This window comes from Colletotrichum truncatum (genome assembly GCF_014235925.2).
Source record: "Colletotrichum truncatum strain CMES1059 chromosome Unknown Contig_0003, whole genome shotgun sequence".
Lineage (NCBI taxonomy): Eukaryota > Fungi > Ascomycota > Sordariomycetes > Glomerellales > Glomerellaceae > Colletotrichum > Colletotrichum truncatum.
The window spans coordinates 1,433,165-1,455,282 of record NW_027222400.1 but is presented as its reverse complement, the minus strand read 5'-3'; the positions used below and the strand labels follow the sequence as shown (position 1 = coordinate 1,455,282).

At 51.2% G+C, this 22,118-nt stretch overlaps 7 protein-coding genes across 7 annotated transcripts; 6 read left to right on the top strand and 1 right to left on the bottom strand.

Moving 5' to 3' along the window:
* Window positions 1-256: 256 nt before the first annotated feature.
* CTRU02_205283 (uncharacterized protein) lies at window positions 257-1,873 on the top strand (the record flags this gene model as incomplete). Its single annotated transcript, XM_036722581.1, has 1 exon — window positions 257-1,873. One exon carries the CDS (start codon window positions 257-259, stop codon window positions 1,871-1,873), a length of 1,617 nt encoding a protein of 538 aa, XP_036585478.1.
* A 4,884-nt stretch (window positions 1,874-6,757) lies between these two features.
* Window positions 6,758-7,699, bottom strand: CTRU02_205282 (small nuclear ribonucleoprotein; the record flags this gene model as incomplete). Its single annotated transcript, XM_070204531.1, has 4 exons — window positions 6,758-7,021; window positions 7,077-7,385; window positions 7,443-7,523; window positions 7,676-7,699. 4 exons carry the CDS (start codon window positions 7,697-7,699, stop codon window positions 6,758-6,760), a joined length of 678 nt encoding a protein of 225 aa, XP_070061635.1.
* A 423-nt stretch (window positions 7,700-8,122) lies between these two features.
* On the top strand, window positions 8,123-8,824 carry CTRU02_205281 (60S ribosomal protein uL5; the record flags this gene model as incomplete). Its single annotated transcript, XM_036722579.1, has 4 exons — window positions 8,123-8,188; window positions 8,249-8,324; window positions 8,384-8,466; window positions 8,531-8,824. 4 exons carry the CDS (start codon window positions 8,123-8,125, stop codon window positions 8,822-8,824), a joined length of 519 nt encoding a protein of 172 aa, XP_036585476.1.
* A 701-nt stretch (window positions 8,825-9,525) lies between these two features.
* CTRU02_205280 (uncharacterized protein) lies at window positions 9,526-9,864 on the top strand (the record flags this gene model as incomplete). Its single annotated transcript, XM_070204530.1, has 1 exon — window positions 9,526-9,864. The coding sequence occupies one exon, from the start codon at window positions 9,526-9,528 to the stop codon at window positions 9,862-9,864; it is 339 nt and encodes a 112-aa protein (XP_070061634.1).
* Window positions 9,865-10,054: 190 nt separating this feature from the next.
* On the top strand, window positions 10,055-12,483 carry CTRU02_205279 (ATP synthase subunit mitochondrial; the record flags this gene model as incomplete). The annotated part of the gene is made up of 7 exons (XM_036722578.1): window positions 10,055-10,126; window positions 10,375-10,541; window positions 10,683-10,739; window positions 10,796-10,916; window positions 10,972-11,440; window positions 11,644-12,161; window positions 12,220-12,483. The coding sequence occupies 7 exons, from the start codon at window positions 10,055-10,057 to the stop codon at window positions 12,481-12,483; spliced, it is 1,668 nt and encodes a 555-aa protein (XP_036585475.1).
* A 588-nt stretch (window positions 12,484-13,071) lies between these two features.
* On the top strand, window positions 13,072-14,292 carry CTRU02_205278 (YjeF domain containing protein; the record flags this gene model as incomplete). The annotated part of the gene is made up of 4 exons (XM_036722577.1): window positions 13,072-13,174; window positions 13,233-13,330; window positions 13,379-14,110; window positions 14,161-14,292. The coding sequence occupies 4 exons, from the start codon at window positions 13,072-13,074 to the stop codon at window positions 14,290-14,292; spliced, it is 1,065 nt and encodes a 354-aa protein (XP_036585474.1).
* Window positions 14,293-17,508: 3,216 nt separating this feature from the next.
* CTRU02_205277 (upf0041 domain-containing protein) lies at window positions 17,509-18,368 on the top strand (the record flags this gene model as incomplete). Its single annotated transcript, XM_036722576.1, has 3 exons — window positions 17,509-17,581; window positions 17,914-17,986; window positions 18,107-18,368. 3 exons carry the CDS (start codon window positions 17,509-17,511, stop codon window positions 18,366-18,368), a joined length of 408 nt encoding a protein of 135 aa, XP_036585473.1.
* Window positions 18,369-22,118: the final 3,750 nt, after the last annotated feature.

Genomic DNA, 22,118 nt, shown 5'->3' with positions numbered 1-22,118 from the left:
GCCGAGGCTTCTGGCTCCCTCTTCACATTCCACAAACCTTCCCTCACACGCAAACTCTTGTTTCTTATTCTTCTTCACAATCGTCATCCGTCATCTGACGACTATTATTATATCACCGCTATCCACCGGTATGTGTACGTCTTTGCGACAACCCTCACTCCACACTCAGATTAGAAAAACGTGCCAGCAAATCTAATCTAAACTTACAACAGTAGACAACACGCCATTAAGCAATTGAGTTCGGGCCCCGACCAACATGCCTAATAGTTTTGATCGCCTTGAGAGGCTCTTCTCAAAAAGAAGAGATTCTGCGACCCAGTCCCCCAGGGGTTCTGTCGACTTAACAGCACCGAAAACCGCCAGTCTGGATCACAGCTTTCCTCAACCTTCTTTTATTCGCCCGCGCGTTTCTCGGATGAAGGCTAGAGATGAGTGTGCAGTGGCCTCCCAGAAAGAGAGGCGTACCCAAAGCCTACCCGAGAACCAGTCCGAGCGCTACTCCATTCACGTTTCTCACATGAGCAGTGCAAGCATTATGACACTACCTATTCCATCCCGCTCCATGTCCCTCAATTACGGAAGCGAAATTCTGCCGGTGGCAAGTTTTGGCGGGTTCGATTTTCCTGCTCCTCCCAATGGCCACTTACTGGCCTCGCCCGCTTGCGCTACGTCGTCGTCCAAAACTCTACCCCAAGTGCATAAAGTTTCCCTTGAGCACCGCCACAGCTCCGTCATTCTGCCCCCGAGAGCTGACACCCCGCCCTCTTCTGACCATGAAGATGATTCAAGCATAAAGGGTTCTCAGCACGGCCGACCCTCTTCTTCCCTCAGTCGCGATTTACCGACACCCGAAGCATCACCAGACATGAAGCCTGTAAACGACAAGCGATCAAGGGATTCTGCTGAACTTAACCTGGCCAAGAGGAAGGCCGCCGCAGCGGCAACCAGGCGCAGGAGAGAGGAAAAAGCCGCCGCGTTGCGCCGTCCGTCAGGGCAGTCAAGGCCTCATAAGTCCGTCACATCATCAACACAGATCCTTAAAGGAGGAGATGTTAAGGACTTCTTCTCTCTTTCTGATGACGACATTTTGGAGGAGTTGGAGTTGGAAGATGCAGTTGAGACACCATCATCGTCGACTTCGTTTGGGACTCCTCCGTCGCCGCCGACCCCTGCCTCAACCTCATCATCGTTTCCCTCGAGGCGGACCTCATCTATCTGCGCCGATAATGTCGCCAAAGAGGGAGCTCTTCAAGTGGCTCAGATTGCCGCCAAACACAAGTTCGATCTCGTCTACATCATCAACTTGTGGCCCGACCAAGCGTCCGACTTCCCTTCTTTGCCATATCGCGCCTCGCTTGATTTATCTTCGAGGCCAGCCAACAGGAGAGACTCTCTTCTTGGGCCCATGGACGGTCCAACGGTGGACACTGCACCAGGCATGACTGGTCGTCTTCTTGCCGCGTACGGTTTGTCGAACCTCAAGAGCCCGTTCCGCATTTCGGCCACCGTTCAATCCAAGATTTTGAAGCAGGAGGGTTGGATGGAGTATCGCAGTGATGATGCGCAATCCGGCGACTTTGCTCGAGGCTACGGCCACGCTTTCCACACAGCTACTGGACGGAGGGGATCAGCCAATTCCAGCCCACGCAGCTCGGTCTTTCAAGATGTTTCCCGGAATGACCGCGGCATCGTTTTTGCCGCTTATCGCTATCCTAGCAAGGATTCTAGTCCAGCCGGATGTACTAAAGAGGAACTCGAGTCCCTGCGTGCTGATGCCGAAGGCCTGGTTGACTACCTGATGGCCATTCACAAAGCCAGACGCTTACGGGATCCTATCACATTTCAAAAAGAAACGTTCTCACAACCATGGTGAGGCTATTTATGCCTGACATGCCTGCAGCACCCTGCAGCTACGACTATTTTTCCGATTTACGCCCGCGACCAAGTGTGACGGACTACAGATGATCAATGACTCTTCATTCTTTCACCCTTTTCTTTGTCAAGATTTATATTCTATTGCGAATCGGTTTCTTCGATATGATACCACATGGAGAGCGTCGTCTTTTTATTCACAGCATCGGCTTAGGCATCTACGTCAAAGCTACTTCTAGACGAATCAAGTGCCTTGGTGGACGTCAAATTCTGAACCTTATGTGGATGGATGGTTGTGGTGGCCCGAAGAAGTGCGTCAAGGAGATGAGGCCGGCCTTAGCGATAGAGGTTTTTAGCTGGTAGTCTGTAGTAGAACTCTACGTAGTAGGCAGGTTTACCAGCCGGCAATGAGATGCAAGCATCAAGACTCCTCAATTTTTTCTTTCTCCCTAAAACTGCTGGCCACTGTCAAGTGATGAGCGGACGGTGTCCAGATGAAACCTAGGTTTCCCTCGGCTTTACCGGTGGTTGACTGACTTCAATGGCATATCGCAATAGATTGATCCGAACTTTTTCACATGAACCTTTTTCCCAATTGAGCAGTAAAAGCACATGGAGGTGACATAACCAAACCCGGCACCGTTCGCCAGTGGTGAAAGCTGGAGGCTGAGCTGTCAGCGCCGTGGCGATTCAGGGATGGCCGCTGGAATGCCGTCTTCCCAGCATGGGCACAGGGTTGAGTGTTTTCTGGCACAGGCAAACTGGTAGTTGCACGAGGGAACCTTGTTGAAACCTACCGCGACGCTGGTTGGGTGGGGGTGGAGATCCGGGTGTTGTTAGTGGTCTATTGGCGCTCTTTCACCCTTACCTTGGGCTGCCAGACAAGGGTGGCCTAACTTCCATACATGGCCGTAATGCAGTTTACGTACGTGTGTTGAGGGAGGGCTGCAGAGGGCTTTTTCAAAGCCAGTGGTTTGCATGCGTTAGGCTGGGCTGGCGTTGCAGTGAAGGAGGGGGGGAAGTTCCGGATGGCTAGAGGAGCACGTTCGGAACAGAGGTGTGGGGGTTCGTTTAAGAGCTACTGTAAGTGTACGGGGGGGCAGTGACTACTTGAGGCTAAGACACTCTTTCTTGAGTGGATTTCCTCTGGTTCACGGATACTAGTACATGTATGCAACTGCGGCATGGTGGCGGGATGTTGCCGGCGTCGTGGAATGGCCGCAGTCCATGGCGAGAGCAACTCTTCCGTTTGGTCGAGTACATTGCCTTAGAGTTGAGCCAGTCTGACTTGGCAGATGCAGGAGGGTCTGCTATTTTTCCTTTTGGTGCCTACATATGATTTGATGAGCTCTGTTGCTACAGTCCTTTTTTTTTTCTTTTTCAAAATAGGGCCCTGTTTTTTTGGTCTCCAAGCCAAGGACAACCTGTGAACTCAATGCAAGTTAAACTTGAACACAGTCCGAACATGTTTTTGTGATACCTTGTTTTCGTTTGTTCATGTGGGCTCAGTCGCTGCACGTTTTGACTTTAGGGTGCCCTTTTTGGGGGGGCTTCTTACACGGAAGATGAGGCGCTGAGCTCGGACTTCGTATGAAGGGCCGACACTTTGGGGGGAATGGGCGGGATACAACCCTTTCGTTCATTGGTGTGGCGAGGTTGGAGCAGGCTGTTCTACTGTGTACCCTGCCACCATGATTCGAGAACATGATGGATTGGAGGTTGAGAAACGAGACAAGGCAAGGTTGTTCTAGCATCAGGGGTATAGTATGATGCGAGGCGGCGACGGCCTAGTCAGTCAACGGCGTGGGGATCGTCGGCAACGTCAGCAGCAGAGGATAGCTTCCAATTGGCATTTGGTTTTTGGGCAGTGCCCTCGCCAAAAGATACCTACGTGGGGTCTGCCGCTTGGGGCTCAAAGATGCATCTCCGGCTCCGAAAAGGGGGACGTGCCACTGTGACACCAGTCCGCGCCGCGCGGGTAAAGAAGCAAGGGCTTCCCGTGAGGCGGCGGGCGGGCTAGGGGAGCTGGGAAGTTGCGTTAGGGCTTCCGCAGCTGTTAGCTTGGTGTCAGATGTGAAGCTAACAACGTCCGGCTTTTGACCGACGGACGCCGCTGAGATGCAAGTTGGTCTTGTTCTGATTAACTTGTTTGCTCCGATTTAGTCGCTGGATAGATAGGGGTTGGGGCTTCTGGCTCAATCTGGAGCTGGACCTTAGGTCCTTGCTGATGTAAGATGAACGTCTTTTGGTATATCCTTGATATCAAAAGATCATTATCTGGTAAGATCATGAGGTTGAAGTGGCAGTCTTAAAGTTCTGGTCTTTGACGGAAATTTTGAGGTTGACTGCGTTGCCAGGCACATTCATAGGTTGAGTTACTTTCTGATATCAATCAAAAGTAAGTCCTTTATCGACATCGAAGACTGGCTTTGGTCACCTCTATCCCTCACTCGGTCCACTGAGTATATGAGTCGAAGAAGGAACGTATTAGCCCTCAATTTCGATAGACTTCGATACGATGTATATAACAGAATGGCATCTTCTTTCTTTATCACCGGTCTACCATACTCGCCGTGATCCAAAGCCGTTCGCTTTGTTCCGTGGCAGTCACTCTTGTATCTTGTCCCTGCGAGTTTTTAATACTCCTCCTTGTTTCTCCTGATATTATGCTAGTTCTCATTCTAGCAGCCGCAAACTACTATTTTAGGATGTTGCCTCCGGCATTGGGGGTGCGGCCGTTGCATGCAGATGCTTGTGCGGCACCGTCCTTGCACGCAAAGCTACCTGGCGTTTTAAGGGGAGGTTAAAAGAATTTATGGTTAAGGCGCATATACTTACAAAAGAAGTGATTGGCTTTTGACATCGAATTGCCGGACCCCTTGAATGAACATTCGGCCTATGGTTCCCAATAGCTTTCAGCTTATGTTAGTCCTTAGTAAACACAAAAAGGGTAGATGTACCTCGTATAAGCCTGGTGGTAGTGAAGGCTGACCTACAACGTCGTCTATAAAGTTCATGGACGATACTGGAGAGAGCCTGTATTGCTACTCCTCACCGTCATTTACCAAATCGAGGATACTTTATAGCTTACAAACAAACTTAGGGTTCATCCCCTCCTTCCTCCTACTTTACGTGAACAATCTATTCTCCACCCTGATGGTACCAGCAAACTATTAAGATGCAGCGAGAGGGGCGTTGGACAGTTGAGAACAATGTTCGAATTAGTCATGGAACCGCCGGCCGCCTCAAGCTTTGGTTCTATACAAGGGTATCAAAATAGATGGATGCGGGGATAGCTGTTAGCTTCCGTCCTTAAGGAAGCGCAATACATCATAACAAAGATAAACTCGTCCGAAACCGAGCCTTACAGCTATTTCGCGTTCTTATGACCGTTTGTCAACCAACCATTGACCATTTAATCATGCAGCTATTGCCAACATTGGCATGTAGGTGATTGATGGGGTCTAGAAAACCAAAACTTCTCGAGCAACCACAGTTTTCTATATCAAGGCTCACACACACGCTCAGTGCATTCTTAAGAGCCGTTCAGTTATCTGCCTATACTTTTCCCAGGAAGAAGTGGCTACTCTGAACGACCCTGCTACCGAAAGAGCTCTGTTGCTACCTGATCTAGCAACAAAAGCCCTAAGGCTCGTTCAAATATCACGTTATTCCTGTCTGATGACTAGTCACAGCAGGGAAAACACGAACCCCATATCATCCTAGAAGCCATCGTTCAGAACTGGACACTTCGAAATCTCCCTCTTCACGTAATTTTTGCGCGAGTTTACCCAAGTGGCATGTAATTTTGTTGATTTGATAGTGGTCTACATCACCAGAAAAACCGCAATTCCTACGCTATACTTTTGATTTGGTACATGCTCCAGGTGCGGTATTTGTTGGGCTCATCACACTTCTCTATCGCAGTCGGTGGCATAGCCAGTCCCATGTGCCAGTATAGAGTGCTTCAGCTCGTCTAGTCTCTCACCAAAGGCGCTGCTGATTGGAATTTTGAGGTCAAGACCTGCATTGCCTTCAACAGTGCCTGTGATAACGATGTTGTCATGGTGAAGGTGCCGAGGAAGAAGTGGGCAGTGCGGTAGCTCCAGCGCCCCATCTTACTTTGACCGGCAGCTTTCCCTACCAGGAACCAACGACAGGGCCCTAGCAAACCGTTAATGTTTACTTTCGTTGTCATGTTTTCTTTCAGGACATGTGCTTACTGTTTCTGCTTTCGGTCACTTCATTTCAGCCGCCTTCTGGTCATGTTTGTTTGACTGGGTGGATGTCGTTTTCCGCCCGCCAACAACTTGGTCAAGCGTAGTTGTTGAGAAGAATGCAATGAATACTCGCTGTGGGGCAGTTCCTAATGCGTGATATCAAGTAGTAGAGAGTTCAGGCTATCTCGCTGGTAGAACTTGGTGAGGAGAATGTGGGTGAGGGGCGCTAACTGCCTTTATCTGTCCAAGAGCACTAACGCGTGACAGTGTCGACAGCCTCCATAGCCAAATGTATTACAAGATCGTGACACACAGCCAGATGAGCTGAAGAGGAAAGATATAGATTCCAGCGCGGGAAAGAATTTGACTTGATTTATCAACTTAGTCTATACTGCAGCCCGGAACGGATGCTTATCAACGCTATTGTTGAAGCCAGCCGTTCCCATCAACGACGAAACACTTTTGATCAGACTCGCCCTGCCACTCTTCTCTCCGCCACTCAAGTTAGAGACTGGCAGGCTGACCTATTGTTCGGGAGGGCTTATCAACACGCCTGTTGTGCCCGCATTTTCGTAATATCGACATTCATCCCCAAACGCCAATGGTATCCGTGAACCAACCTCCAACTGTAAAGCACGCGAGGCGCCGACATATCCGTTCGTAGCCTATCTTCGAGGGGGAGGGTTGAAGCCAGGGGCCCCACCAGGAGGGCCAGGATTGAAGCCTGGAGGAGGGAAAGGGGCGTTTTGAGGGAAGCCGGGAGGCGGGAAACCGCCGGGGAAGCCTGGGGGAGGCGCTATAAGGTGTGAGAATGCAGGTCTAGGTACGAATGGTCTTAAAAGCTCACCTCCACGTCCACCGAAGGGCGGGGCACCGGGAAAACCAGGAAATCCAGGGGGAGCGCCGCCTCCAACACCGGCAGCAGGACCCTGTAATTAAAGTTAGCTCTCGCTCAGCAAAGAAATAGGTAAGGGGGTTACACACGGCCAAAGAAGGGGGAGCAGGAGCAGCACCTCTGCCGGCAGGTCTTGCAACACCAGGACCAGCAGCAAGAGTCGAGGAGATTCCTCCTGGCGCGCTCTTTCCGAGTCTGGCACTGGGGTCGGCCGGGGGTTCCGACTCAACAGACAGCGATACGATGTGCGCGCCGCGCACAATGGTTAGACCGAGTGTGCGCTTCTCCTCCTTCTCGATTGTCTGGCTCGAGCCAGAGCTTCCAGGTGCGGCAGGCTTATTCTGTCTGATCTTGACACGTCGGAACTCTTCAGTGTCGGCGAGAACAAGGTTCATGTGCTGCAGACATAGTTAGCATCATCATTAACGCGTGATTATAAGTTTGAGAGTGCGCACCTTGTCAAAAGCAAGCATCTGTCCGGTCATCTGGCGGCCATCATTAAGAGTCACTCTCATCCGGTAGTTGATCTGTCGGGCAAAGTCAGTCACGCTGTAAAGAATCTTCTCGTCAACGACACGAGTGGAATATCGGTAACTGATACGTACGTAACCGGCCTAGAGAGATCAAATCGTGTCAGCCTGTATTGTCAACCTTCAAGCTTTGGAAAGGAATGTAAGGAGCGACTAACCATCTTGCCCTGTTTGTTTGACATCTTGCCAAATGTGTGTTTGAGATGCTACTTTCGTAGCTTCTCTAAATCTTCAAAAAATTGATCTTGTTTTGTTGCGAAGCTTGAGAGACTTCGGCGCGACCTTGGATGCTGCTGGAGGCAGAGCTTCAGACAAGGTCAGAGTGGGTATGTCCTCTCCAGATAAATTTCGGTGGAGGAGGCTGACGACGGAAGGCTGAGGCCAAACCGAAACGGGTAAACATCGGTGATTCTAAGGACTCAATTCCGCTAGTCCACTCTCGGCTAGGTCATCTTTGAGTGGGTCGTCACCCACCGTCTGCTGTGAGGGCTGCTAAACCCATCCCACAAATACGGGCTCGAACTTTTTGGATTTTTTACACTCGACAACTCGTGATATCGACTCAACACCAACGCCAGCCCAACGCCGACGTACTAACCGCCAAAATGTCCGAGAAGGCCCAGAACCCCATGCGCGAGCTGCACTTGCAGAAGCTTGTGCTCAACATCTCGGTAATTTTTGTCTCGATGTTGCTAGTAATAATTCACATTTGCTAATGAACGTGAATACAGGTCGGTGAGTCTGGTGACAGACTGACCCGTGCCGCCAAGGTTTTGGAGCAGCTTTCCGGTCAGACTCCCGTCTACAGTAAGTTTTTATCATCGTTTCCTGGAAAATGGGGATGAGCCATTGACCATTTCGAACAGGCAAGGCCCGTTACACCGTCCGTACTTTCGGTATCCGCCGTAACGAAAAGATTGCTGTCCACGTCACCGTCCGTGGCCCCAAGGTACGAAGACGAATATATGGGCAGTTGGAAGTGAAGGGATGTAAAAGGCTGACTTTAAACACAGGCTGAGGAGATTCTTGAGCGTGGCCTCAAGGTCAAGGAGTACGAGCTGCGCAAGCGCAACTTCTCTGAGACTGGTAACTTCGGCTTCGGTATCAGCGAGCACATCGATCTCGGTATCAAGTACGACCCCTCCATCGGTATCTACGGTATGGACTTCTACGCCTGCATGACCCGCAAGGGTGAGCGTGTCGCCACTCGTCGCCGCTGCAAGGGCCGCATCGGCTCTGGCCACAAGATCAAGCGCGAGGAGACTGTTAAGTGGTTCAAGTCTCGCTTCGACGGTATTGTCCGATAAATGCAGTACCATTGATCTGCGATGAACCAAAAAAATGAACCTTGGGACGGCTTGGGTTTTACGGACATTGGCGAAAACGGGAAATGGGTCAAAAGGCATGTACTTTCCAGCAGTTGTTATCGTCAGACAACAGAGCTTGACTTGAGGAAAAATTCAGTCGAGCTGCGGCCTCAGAGACCGACCGGCGCCTATGCCGGCTTACCACAAATATCATGCCTACTGTGATGCTGTATAAATGCGACTTGGTGACGATGGAATGCGAATGGTGATCCTAGGCGTTGGTGGTTTAGTTAGTCTCGCTATAGCTCAATAAAGCTAACATCTTCGTGGACTTTTTCCTGAACTATCGAGATACGTCTTTTGATGGTGCATTGTTTGTTCCGCCTACAGAAATGCGACGGGGAAATGTTGTCGCGTGCCGTGACTACTGGATGTTGCCGACATAGTGATGTGCTTCGGTTTTGAGGTTTGCTCCGAGGCGGTCAGGCTCGGTGTTTCCGGCCGGCCGGACACACGTTCCACAACGGATACAGTTTAACCTCTAGGTTCTCAACGTGTGCACAAAAACGGCTTGCCTCCCTTGAGAGGGTGGGAATGTTACGGTGGAGAGGTCTGCGCTGGGAAACTGGGGAAGGGAGTGGTGACGGGAAGCTAGACTAACCGCAGCATGCATACAGATTTATGAGGTGAATGCTGGTTTCATGAGGCCATCATATGATAAAGATTGGTTTACTGGGGCATCTGAACTCCGGTCACGGGGCAGAAATTTGGCACCTTGTCGCAAACTCAATGGGCACGATGGGCTGTGGAAAGCCAGATTGGCACTTGTTTTTTTTTTTTTCCGTTCGTTGAGATGGAGATCCATCAGCAATTTCTTCGGGGGCTTTGGCACTAACAGGCTGGTACTTTCAGTGCATGTTGTATTATGTAATGCGACTGAGCAAGGCATTTCACGGGGTTACGGGGCTACGTACTGTTCGTCGGAAATTGTTAGGGTGATCTCGGGTTGGACTGAGGCAAAACTTGACGACCCACCGTGATTGGCCGGACAGCACAGCTTCGGGTCCACCGCTTCCTCACTGTCTTTTCCCTCCACTGGGCTTCTTCCAAAAAAGACTCGATTTGCACTCCTTCAAAGGCACCTTCATCAACCCCAATCTCCCCTCCACTCAATTGCATCTCTTGCAATTGATTCTCCTTCGATCTAGACAGTGTCCAAGATCTCCTAATATGTTCCGCAACGCCCTCCGACAGTCGACGCGCGCCGTCGGCGCCGTCTCTGCTGCCGGCAGAGTCGCTGCCGTAAGTCCAACCCAGCCTCAACCATTCGTCAACCTCCCCATCCCCGAACCGACGTCAATTCCATCCAAAAACATCATCAATCGGTTCCGCGATGATCAATTATGTCTCCTCAAGCTGTTTTGACTTCTCGGAACGCGCGGTGTTGTCGTGGAAGAGCTTTTCATCAAGCTCCCTTAGTGTTGCGTCGATGTTTTGGGGGGAGCCCATAACATTTTCGGGCTTCGGCTAACCTGTTTTTTCACCCTCAGGCCCGAAATGCCGCACCCGCCGCCTTCAACGCCACGTCGATGCAGACTCGTTCATACGCCGAGGCCAAGGCTTCCCCGACCGAGGTTTCTTCTATCCTCGAGCAGAGAATTCGTGGTGTCCAGGAGGAGTCTGGTCTTGCCGAGACCGGCCGCGTCCTGTCCGTCGGGTACGTTTAGGCGGCACATCTCGGCATCGCGAGTATCCATCGGAAAAGCTTCAATGCATCATCAGCTTGCACGAGGACTCGCATGCCATCATCGCTGACTGCTGGAAAAACTTTTTTATGCTGACGACAACTGGAAAATAGTGATGGTATCGCCCGTGTTCACGGTATGGCCAACGTCCAGGCCGAGGAGCTTGTCGAGTATGTTAAGCGCCATTTATCCGCTCTTGAGTAACTTCGCGTCTGACCATCTATAGGTTCGCCTCTGGCGTCAAGGGCATGTGCATGAACCTCGAGGCCGGCCAGGTCGGTGTCGTGCTTTTCGGTTCTGACCGTTTGGTCAAGGAGGGCGAGACTGTCAAGCGTACCGGAGAGATTGTAAGTTACACCATGGCCTCTACTGACTGTCACGGCGGCTAACCAGACTTCAAAGGTTGACGTTCCCGTCGGTCCCGAGCTGCTCGGCCGTGTCATTGACGCTCTCGGTAACCCCATTGACGGCAAGGGCCCCCTCAACGCTAAGGAGAAGCGCCGTGCCCAGCTCAAGGCTCCCGGCATTCTGCCTCGCAAGTCCGTCAACCAGCCCGTCCAGACCGGTCTCAAGTCCATCGACGCCATGGTTCCCATCGGCCGTGGTCAGCGTGAGTTGATCATTGGTGACCGTCAGACTGGAAAGACTGCCGTCGCTCTCGACGCCATGCTTAACCAGAAGCGTTGGAACTCCTCCAACGACGAGACCAAGAAGCTTTACTGCGTCTACGTCGCCGTCGGTCAGAAGCGTTCCACTGTCGCCCAGCTCGTCAAGACCCTTGAGGAGAACGACGCCATGAAGTACTCTGTTGTCGTTGCCGCCACCGCCTCTGAGGCCGCTCCTCTGCAGTACATTGCTCCTTTCACTGGTGGTAAGTGTTTATTGTTTTTCATCGATCCCTTCTATCACCCATCATTTCTGTCATTGGTCACTCTTGCCGTTGGTCGCTCTTGTCGTTTGCCGCTCTTGTCATTAGTCACTTCTATCCACGATCCCCGCTATCCACGATCCCCTTTGGCGCTTATTCCTAGGAATCAACCAACGGAACAATATGCTAATCATTTTTACTGGAAGCTTCGGTGGGGGAGTGGTTCCGTGATAATGGAAAGCACTCTCTCGTGATCTACGACGATCTGTCCAAGCAGGCTGTTGCCTACCGTCAGATGTCTCTGCTGCTTCGTCGTCCCCCCGGACGTGAGGCCTACCCCGGTGACGTTTTCTACCTGCACTCCCGTCTTCTGGAGCGTGCTGCCAAGATGAACGACAAGCTCGGCGGTGGTTCCATGACTGCCCTGCCCGTCATTGAGACCCAGGGTGGTGACGTTTCTGCCTACATTCCCACCAACGTTATTTCCATCACTGACGGCCAGATCTTCTTGGAGTCTGAGCTGTTCTACAAGGGTGTCCGTCCCGCCATTAACGTCGGTCTTTCCGTCTCTCGTGTCGGTTCCGCTGCCCAGCTCAAGGCCATGAAGCAAGTTGCTGGTTCCCTGAAGCTCTTCTTGGCCCAGTACCGTGAGGTCGCTGCCTTCGCTCAGTTCGGTTCCGATCTTGATGCCGCCACCAAGCAGACCCTCAACAGAGGTGAACGCGTAAGTCACAAATTGGACTCGTTTGAATCTAGCTATGTACTAATTCCCATGTCTACAGTTGACCGAGCTCCTCAAGCAGAAGCAGTACTCCCCCATGGCTGTCAACGAGATGGTTCCCCTTATCTTCGCTGGTGTCAACGGTCACCTCGACTCCGTCCCCGTCAGCAAGATTCTCCAGTGGGAGGCTGACTTCCTTGCCCACCTCAAGACCAACGAGTCTGACCTGATTGCCACCATCGACAAGGAGGGTGTCCTCAGCAAGGACCTTGAGGCCCGCCTCAAGGATGTCATTGTCAACTTCACCAAGAGCTTCCTGGGCTAAATTTAAGTCACACCTGACATAATAAATGGTCCGACTGGGAGCGCTAGGGGTTGATGTAGCTGTCTATACCGAAGTTTTCTGTTTCTCTAGAGGCGTGAGGAAATCTCGAGGGTTTGCGCCGGTCCGAGGGAAGCATCAGGGGACGCGATTTGGGGGAGGATCTCCAGTCGAACCACTTGTAAAATAGAGCTCAAGACTCAATTAACGCCCTCGATTCCTTTTGTCCTTCAATAGCATGACCCTGTAATTCAAATTTGCGCTGTGAATAGTGTGCATGACTTAATATGGCGGGTCAAGATGCGGTCTTGGAGTGGGTTTAGAAGGTGCACCCGGGGGTGTCTGCATGTGACATCATTTAACTGTCAGAGCTCTTATTCTAGCTGCTTTCCTCAACACCTGTACCTCAAATGAACAACCCAACTTATTTAAACGTGAAGCTCCCAGAACCACTCATATTCCAGCATCTTGCGATTGATCCACGATCGGCGTCACCGATTATATCATTGTACTCCCGGTTTATGTTATTGCGCTATTTAAACTACTTCTCAGCTCATTCCCAAGGCCAGCGATAGGTCACCCAAGCTTGCGATGCCATCTGAAACCACTCCTCCCACCATGTCTTCAGCAACAAAAGAGATCCTCAGCCGCGTCCAGCGGATGATTCCGCCCATGTTGGAGAAGTTCCACAAGGGTAAGTAACTTGGTAATCTTGTGAGCAAGAGATATATATGCTTACATTTGGTTTCCAGGGCAGCTGGGTCGTGTCGGCGTCCTCGGCGGTAGTGTAGACTACACCGGAGCACCATATTTCTCAGCCATGGCTAGCGCCAGGCTGGGCTGCGATATGGTAAATATCATGTATCCCCCCCTCACTTGCAGATATTAACAGTTATAGTCTCATGTCATCTGCACCCCCGGTGCTGCGGCCACCATCAAAACTTACTCCCCAAACCTCATGGTTCACCCCCTCATGCGGCAGTCCCCTTCCGATGAGGCCCCCAGCGGTAGCAAGGACGCCCATACCGATGCGGATCAAATCTCTAAGCCAATTGTTGAGATGCTCTCACGCCTGCATGTGCTCGTCATCGGACCCGGGCTTGGTCGGGACCCGCTGATGCAGGATACGGTTGCCCTCGTTATTCGCGCTGCGAGAGAACGGTCGATCCCGCTGGTTCTTGACGCCGACGCCTTGCAACTCGTGCAGAAGAAGCCTGAGCTGGTGAAAGGTTACACGCTTGCTGTTTTGACACCCAATGTCGTTGAGTTCTCGAGACTTTGCGATGCTTTAGGGATTGATGAGACTAAGGCGAAGGAGAAGGCCGAAGGGGGCGGGGATGAGAAGGAGACTGCCAAGGTTGAGGCGCTGGCGAAGGCCTTGGACGGTGTGACAGTTGTACAGAAGGGCGGAAAGGACTTTATTACAAACGGCGAGGATACTCTAATCGTTGATTTGGAAGGTGGGTTGAAGCGAAGCGGAGGCCAAGGAGATACACTTACGGGTTCCATCGCAACTTTCTTGGGATGGAGAAAGGCGTATTTGGATGGTTTGTGGGATACGGGAGATCAGTCGCTCGCAGAAGAAGAGCTTGTCAGGCTTGCTGCTTTCGGAGGCAGCGCAATTACGAGGGTGAGTCAAGACAGAGATATGTTGAAGATGAGATACTGACTTGGTTTTAGGAGTGTTCTAGACGTGCGTTCTTGAAGAAGGGACGTAGCTTGCAGGCGAGCGATCTCACAGATGAAGTTCATGGCTCATTCATGGCTCTATTTGGGGAGGTCGATGGTAACGCCGGAGCTACCAAGCTATGAAGTTTTCATTATAGGACTAGCAAGACGTCTGCTTGCTAACCTTTGAGTTCTAGTCCTAAGGGATCAATGAATACATAAATACAATCCTCTACTACGTATTCCCAATATTTCCATCATTGAGTTTGGTATAATTGTCGGTATTAGTCTGTGGCAAACCAATAGAGGCCCTGTCAAAACAAATTGGTTTGCCATACACAGGTGCCTGATTGGCGGCACAATGTATGTAGGCGCATTCTCGAAACCTACTGTATCCCATATTTTCGGAATAATTTGTATTGTATGCTTCTTTGCGGTTTCTTGAGGGCATCTCGTCCGCTTAGGGAGGGGAGACAACTGAAGCTCACGTCTGCAGCAGCGACTGGACTTCTCCCACTGTCTCAGTTCTCGCAAGACCGCCAGAAAAGAAGTCGTTTGCAGTAGTTCCTGTTCCAAATGTAGATGACCGGTGATTCTCACCGCAATACGCATGCAGGGTAATTCATATTATGCGGGTTCAGCTGGTGTTACGCCTGTCTTAATACATTGTTGTTATGTCGAGGGCTTCCTCTTTAGACTCTCTGTCAGCAGAATAGTTTTCCAGATTGCATCCAATGTTCTCTCAAAGTTAATTTTTTACGAATTTACAATTTTATTTCCATTCCAAATGCTGCTGTCGGCCAATCCGGGCTTAATCACTCCATCCCATGTAGTTGGATGAAAATGGCCAGCTTCTCATCGACAGAGGCCACAGACACACAAGAACATAACCTCAGCCCTGCGGCGTCTTAAATCGTTTTAGCTAACTCTTGATCCCTTGTTCGTAGGAGCTCGCCTTTAAGGCTAGAGGCATGCTTAATTAGAAATCATTGTTTCTTTCTTTTCCTCATGGTTTAAGATCAAGCTCTCTAGTGAGGAAACGTCTGCTGGTAAACTTTTATTCACCGGGACTAAACGCAGCATGTGATACGTGACAGCCGGTAAAATAGACATAAAGAAGTACAGGAGTATCCAGGATACAGCATAAAATCATCATAGGTTGTGTTCATTGGAAACTTGCTAAGGATAAATGCTCCCAAATTGGGTTACGGGCCAACCGCGAGGGCTGGACCTCAGTATTCAGAACGACGCACTATCCGTGGTGGGCGTTGATATAGTGTTAGAGCTCGCTTCTGAAATAGTCAAGGACATACATGATATGGCTACCGAAACTTCTACAAAAGTCCTAGCAACGTCTGGATTTATTGCCATGTGCCGTTGGATATTGGGTGAGATGTATGTTACTACCCGCAAAATGCAAAACGCTAACCTCCAAGAAGAGCATGAGCCAAATAGGAGAGTCAGGCAATTCGAGAAGCGGCAAGCGCGGGAAGCGAAAACATCCTGCCAGGCGACCTGCCGACGAACCTAGAGCACAGGAAGGGAAGCCATATGGAAGAAGAACGGTAGAAAGTATCTGGCAGGCACAAGTACATGTGTGTATCCCAAGCCGAGAGGCTTGTTACATGGCAAAGGTACTACGCGGGCTAGCGGCAAGGTCAACTGGCTAGCAAGGCGAACATGGCGTAGCCGCTAATGTGTGTTCAAATCATACGTAGTGTGATACCGCAGGATTTAGAGTCTCCCTCCAGCTTGCAAGACAAGCTTTTCTTGGACAAGGTTTAGGAAGGAACCTGGTGTAGAAGCGTCTCTGGGCCAGCATCAAACCCGAGGACGTCACGCCACGGGGGCCGGTCCTGAACCCGGCCCGGCGCACTCCGGGAATCCCCTTCGCTGCTCACGGCCACTTCTACCAATAAGAAAAGACATGCAGGCGGCTTGCAGGATAGCATATAACACGACGAGGCAAAACCGGAAGTCCATCCGGGCGGGCAGCTGCGGCATTCGGGGCCAGCCGGGTCAAACACACAATACCGTCTGCGGTCTTCAATTCCAGCTCTTGCCCGTCCCGGGTCCAAACCCGGGGTACGTACACGACATGGACCTCGAGACTGAACGGCAGCAGCTCCCAGCTCTCGGAGTCTGCATACACTTACACACTCACACAACCAGAAGGCAAGAATAACTCTGAAACATCATGCAAGTCCTCCAGCAACCGCACCAAACAGCATCTTTTATTCCTCAGAGGGCGTGTGTCTATCTACATCTGTATTCAAAGCCGCTGGCGGGCGGGCGGAAGAGTGGGATTAGGGGGCGGAATCGGGATGCGGACCACTCAGCTCTCGGGAGGGATTACCCGCATCGACCCGTGCCAGTCAGTCAAACTTCAGACACACAGGCAGTCGGACTATAGACCGAAACACTATGTGAGGTAAGGTACGAAGGATGATGATGGAGGGGGAATACTGTGTCTTCGGGGGGGAAAAAACGCAAGAAAAATTTTCCCTTCTTGCATGGGGTGGAAAAACATAGACTGATAATGGCATGATATTGTACACATTTCCAGATCCGTCTAATGCAAGATGCGGCAGTGGTGGCTTTTACGGGGTGAGTTATGACGAAGAGTGAACCACCGCATGCATACACAACTGGTTGTGGTCTAGATTTTTTTTTCTTTCACCCAAATTACCAGTTCATAATGTTTCCAAAGTCACTGCGACTACTAGTGCCGCTTACATAGTGGTGGATGTATTTGCTTGAGAAGAGGGAAGGGGACTAGGTGCAGATTTGTCCATCTTCTACAACCTATCTCTTCTCACTCTCAATTTCTTTCTTTCTACCACACCTTCGCCTCTGGTTTTTTTTTTTCTTACCTAAAATACACAAGTATACAGGCTGACTGAAGTCTGAATCCCCCACCATTCAACTCTTTACGCATTTACAATCTTGTACCCCATCCTTTTCGGCATCATGTTTGTCCACCGTTCCTTCTTCAGCGCATCGCCTAGCGTAGTACAGACGAACATCGGCACGTGACCTCCGATTCCAACCAATCATATTCTCTTCGCGTTTCCTGACGCAATTCCCGATATCGCAATCTTTATTCCCGGGCGGGAGCACTGGGCAAGTCCAGTGGGAAAGTCCAGTGTGTGTGTGTGTGTCCGTGTCCGCCCGCGCGAAATTTCGGAGCCGCGCAAATTGATCCAGCCAAGCAAGCTCCAGGGAAAAGCCCGTCAAACCTCAACAAAAAAACCGACATCACACATCCGAACGACCATCCCGCCCCCCCCGTCAGTGCCAATTGCATCGCTCGTTTCCCTCCCTTCGATAGTAACCACCACAACCGACAATTCCTCCAAAATGGCCGCTCTCGTTAAGGCGATCAACGCAAAGATCAGGTCCAACCCTGTGACGGACTATGTCTGCTCTACCCGTACGTCTCTACCGTCCACAATTTTTTTTCTTTCCCTCTGGCAGGCTCCGCGCTCCGGAGTTAGCGGGGATTATCCGACATCAACGAAGAAGGGAGATGGAAGCTTTGCTTAAAGCTATCCCCCTACATCGTGAGATGATAAAAAGCTCTGGAGAGCATTGGGATAGCTCCGTTTCTAATTTTCCGGGCGGTGCAATGGACGGAAGACGTAGCGGCGCGCCCTTCGGCATCATGGGAATGCCGGCGCCTGGAGCTCCGGTGCCGGCAACGCCGTCGCGATAGCTTCACAATGAGTCAAGACGAATCAATGCTAATACTGCCTGCGATGACAGACTTCTGGGGTCCCGTCTCCAACTTCGGTATCCCCCTGGCCGCCGTTATGGACACCCAAAAGTCCCCCGACCTGTACGTCGTCTTTTCCCTGCATCCCGGCGCCTGCGCACGCGATCCGCCTCTCCTGCGCAACCTACCAATTTGAGAAGGAAAAAAAAAAGTATAGAATGCTGATACACATGTTCACGATAGCATCTCCGGCCAGATGACCGGTGCCCTCTGCATCTACTCGGCCACCTTCATGCGCTACGCCCTCGCCGTCCAGCCCAAGAACTACCTCCTCTTCCTCTGCCACTTCGTCAACGAGGGCGCTCAGCTCACCCAGGGATACCGTTACATGCAGTACAACTACTGGGGCGGAAAGGAGGCCCTGAACGCAAAGACGGCTGTCGAGGGTGTCAAGAACACGGCCGCTGCTGTCGAGGGCAAGGTTAAGGACGCCGTCAGCAAATAAGCGCTGTCTGTCTTTTGATAAGAGGGAAGAGTCGGGTCACATGTGGTATTTTAGGGGCGTGGGATGGTCCTTACCATTGCAGTTGTTGAGGCTCCGGTGCTGCTGGGTCTGATGGAAGGGGATGATCTTGGAGCGCCTGGAGGGGGGACGTTATGAGATACTTTGGTCCGCTAACCTCTGAGTGTGTGTGTGAATGACGGCGCGACAGGAGAAGTCCCTGTCCAAAAGGTTACGGCATAAAACGTGGGAAAGCCTTAACCTCCTTTCAGCCGCGGTACGGGAAACAGGTGGTATCTGGGCGGTGTCTGTACCATCATCACCTTTTGCATTGTTGTCATAATTTTTTTTGCTTTACGGAAACGGGACCCTGATTTCCCGGGGAAACAACCAAGGACGCGGGCCCCTTCTGTCTTGGGCCCGCTATTTCGTACAATAGAAAAAGCGAAACTGTTTCTGGAATCCCAGCAACTGTGCCAGCTTCAAAACCGTGAGAAATGGAGAACGAAGGTCAAAAACCGAAAGTGAGGTGAGCTAACTTTCTTGGCGAACACGGCGAAGCAGTCTGGAACTGCCAGGTGGTGGGTAGTAGTGACAATGATGGTTGCAATAGCCATGGTCGTGCGGCAGTGCTTTGATAGTGGAACGTGCCGTTCTTGGGGCCCTGATACGAACTATAGGATTCTGTCTAAAAAAGGCTTCCTCAATAGCCTTCTGTTTTTTTTTTTCTTTTTCTTTTTTTTGGGCCTCGTTTTACCCTCCTCCTTTTGCCCCCCCAGTGACAACTGACGATGGTGGACGGAGCGGAGCGGAGCTCTCCTATTTCGGGCGATTCGTACTTTGTTTCAAGGGCCGGGGCCAGAGACAGGAGGTTGAGGAGGGGCAAGGAGAAACATTGTGAGCACTGTTGCGACTACAAAGATTCGATGACTCAAAAATAGATGTCGTCTCATGTCGTCCAGAGAGTGGCCATCGGTGGACAGAGTGGTTCTACTCTCCGAAAACGCGAGAGCACCGACATGACCCCCACCCTTGACGTTGGCACTTGTAAAGATCTCGCCGGACGGCCGGCCGAATGCAGATCCAATGTCCTCGTCCTTTGGGACCGCGCATGCGCGCTGATGCCCGGCGTTATTAATCGTGGGGTACAGGGCGGGTATGAAGAAGGCGTGTGCCTCAAATAACCTCTGATATCCGCCGGTTCGAAAGAGTCACACAGGAGACGATCACGCAAGGTGGCAGGGAGAAGGGGGGCCCGATGTTAGGACTCCAGGCACTGGGGGATGGGGTTGAAATAAATGTCGCATAGTTGATGAAGCCATGGCTAATTTTCATTACCATCCCGCAACTCACTATTTGACCAGCCTTGCTGGCATGGCGGACTGGAGATACACCGTGTCGCAGTATATTGCTCACGCAGTATTTTCAGAGAACGGGGGGCTGAGAAATCAGATGCCGGGAGAGCCGAGGTCGGAGTAGCCAGATGTGGTTGGAGGAGTCATCATCATGGCAGAGGATGGTGGGTTTGGCTCTGCTGCCAATTTTTTTTTCTAGCTACTTTTTTTTTGCCAATGCGGCTTGGATATCGGCGCGATTGGATCTGAAAAAAAAGGAGGAAACGGGGAAAAAAGCCTTGATGGGGGGCCAAGAGTCTTGGGAGCGTACCAGAAGTATGGGCTCTAGTTGCGCAGGATAATCTGGCCGAGCAGACCGTAGACTTGCAGCACAAGTGAGATCCAGAATGGCACCTTGGCGGTGTAACGACTCGAGATGATCGATGCGACGAGTTGCAGTCACACTTCAGATACAACGGCGCAAAGCCGATGATTCATTTCCTACTTGCCCAATTTGATGAACCTTCACTTGGAAATAACAAGCCAAGCCCCTGGCGGCCCGGGAATTCAATCAAGCATAGTCGGTGGGCCGGGAATAACTTCGATTAATATGGAGGCTGCGCGGTTTTGTTTTAACGGAGAAACAGCCCGGACGGCCTGGTCTCTGGCTGGGGTGGATGATGCGCTGCTGATGAGTGGCTTCACGGTGGTAGTCTAAGGTGAGTAAGTAGGCAATTGGCATGTGGTCGATCCAGTATGTGGGCGGCGGTGGTCGGCGGTTCCAATAACCAGCCCGGGCTAAGGTCGGCGTGGCCTGCCTCACATCCCAGGACTGCTGGTTTTGGTCTGCGTATGTTACGGAAGGGTAGCCGGCACTCGCTCTGTTTCTACATGCCGCTCGGTACCAGTCACCGAGGTCCACGATGCCTCTTTTCCTTTTCAAAGCAAAGACGTCAGAAAGGGGTTAACAAAAGACAGAACCCTGTGAAAGTCACCCCGCATTCTGCGACGAGCTGGACCGCGGGGCGAAAATAGTCAGGGACGGCCTCCTGAGCTCGCCTCTTCAATGGCTGATATCGCGTCGAGTTCTCCCGAAGCAGCACGGGCAGGTAGCCGGATGATGAGGCGGACGTCCGAGCCGTTACGGTCAAGTCGGGTGGACAGTCCGCGTTATCCTCGGCTTCGGCAGTGGACTCGCCCGGGGAGGCCCATATAGGCTTCTGGGGAAGAAGGGGAGATCCCGTGAAGAGCTCGTGAGATTGCGAAGTTTGCCGAGTTGGTTGCTTGTGTCTCGGGATTGGCAATTTGTCGGTATCTTGCTGGAAGGTTGGTGTACAATGTTCGGCCGCAACAACAGTGCAGTGTGATTGAGTGATGGTGGCCTGCCGCTAGGTGCTTTAGGGGACAACCTTGCCTGTGACAGGCGCCACCTCTTGCAGAAATGAGATTCTCAAGGGGGTGAGGTGCAGGAGAAACCGGCACCTGGCGTGCACTGTAAATTACACAGAGTTGCAAGTCAGGTACGGGGTAAAGATACGTATGGAATTTGAATTGTAATTTTATTGTTCTCTTCCCTTCAATTATTTTTGTAGATATGGATTTAGCAGTTGCTGCTTCCCTTTGGCAGTTTGGTCACCTCTTCCTACCTTATCTGGTTGTGCATTGTCAGTGTGTGGTGTCACTAAAGGCCCAGTGCCTAGTGACGGTATTGGCTGTTTTCCCATTCCAGGAAACCGTTAGTCAAACCGGAGGAAAGCTGTTTGTATCGGTGGACTCTGGTTGGCCAATTGCTTGTGGTTTAGCGGTGTTTTGCGACCCCGCCATCATTTACCTTTTTTTACTTTTTGGATTTATTTACTCGAGGTCGTGTTTGAGGGGGAAACTGACATGGCAAGCGCTGTGTCTCAACCCTCGTCGCTTCGTGGATCTCCGGCGAGTCAAAAAAAAAAAAAAAAAAAAACATGAAAAAGATGCCGTGTGTTGATGTTCCAAGATACCAGAGGTATATCTTTGACGAATACTGTCTTGGTATTTTTTTTTAGTTTCGCTGTTTTGTTGATTGCAAATTTCTGGGCATTTTCGTCAGCTGTCTCAGGAGTTGAGGTCAAGGCACCCGGCCCGCTGGATACGGAGAGGTTGGCGGTTGTAGAGAAACACAGGCGGCATGCCTCTTCGTCAGGGATAGGCGGGGAGGGGTTTGCTGCTATTCCGAGGAGGCCCTGAAGGCCTGTTGCTCTCGGGGCATTGCAAAAAGCCAAGAAGTATCAGCATCTCAGGTTGAGATTCACATGTATCCGCTCACTACGCTACCATGCTGGGTTATGGAGTATGGGTTATGGATCTTGGCCAGAGCGCAAAGGGGAAGAGCTGAGTGAACTACAGGAAGATTGACTAAATCTACTGCCCATTATGGCAATCG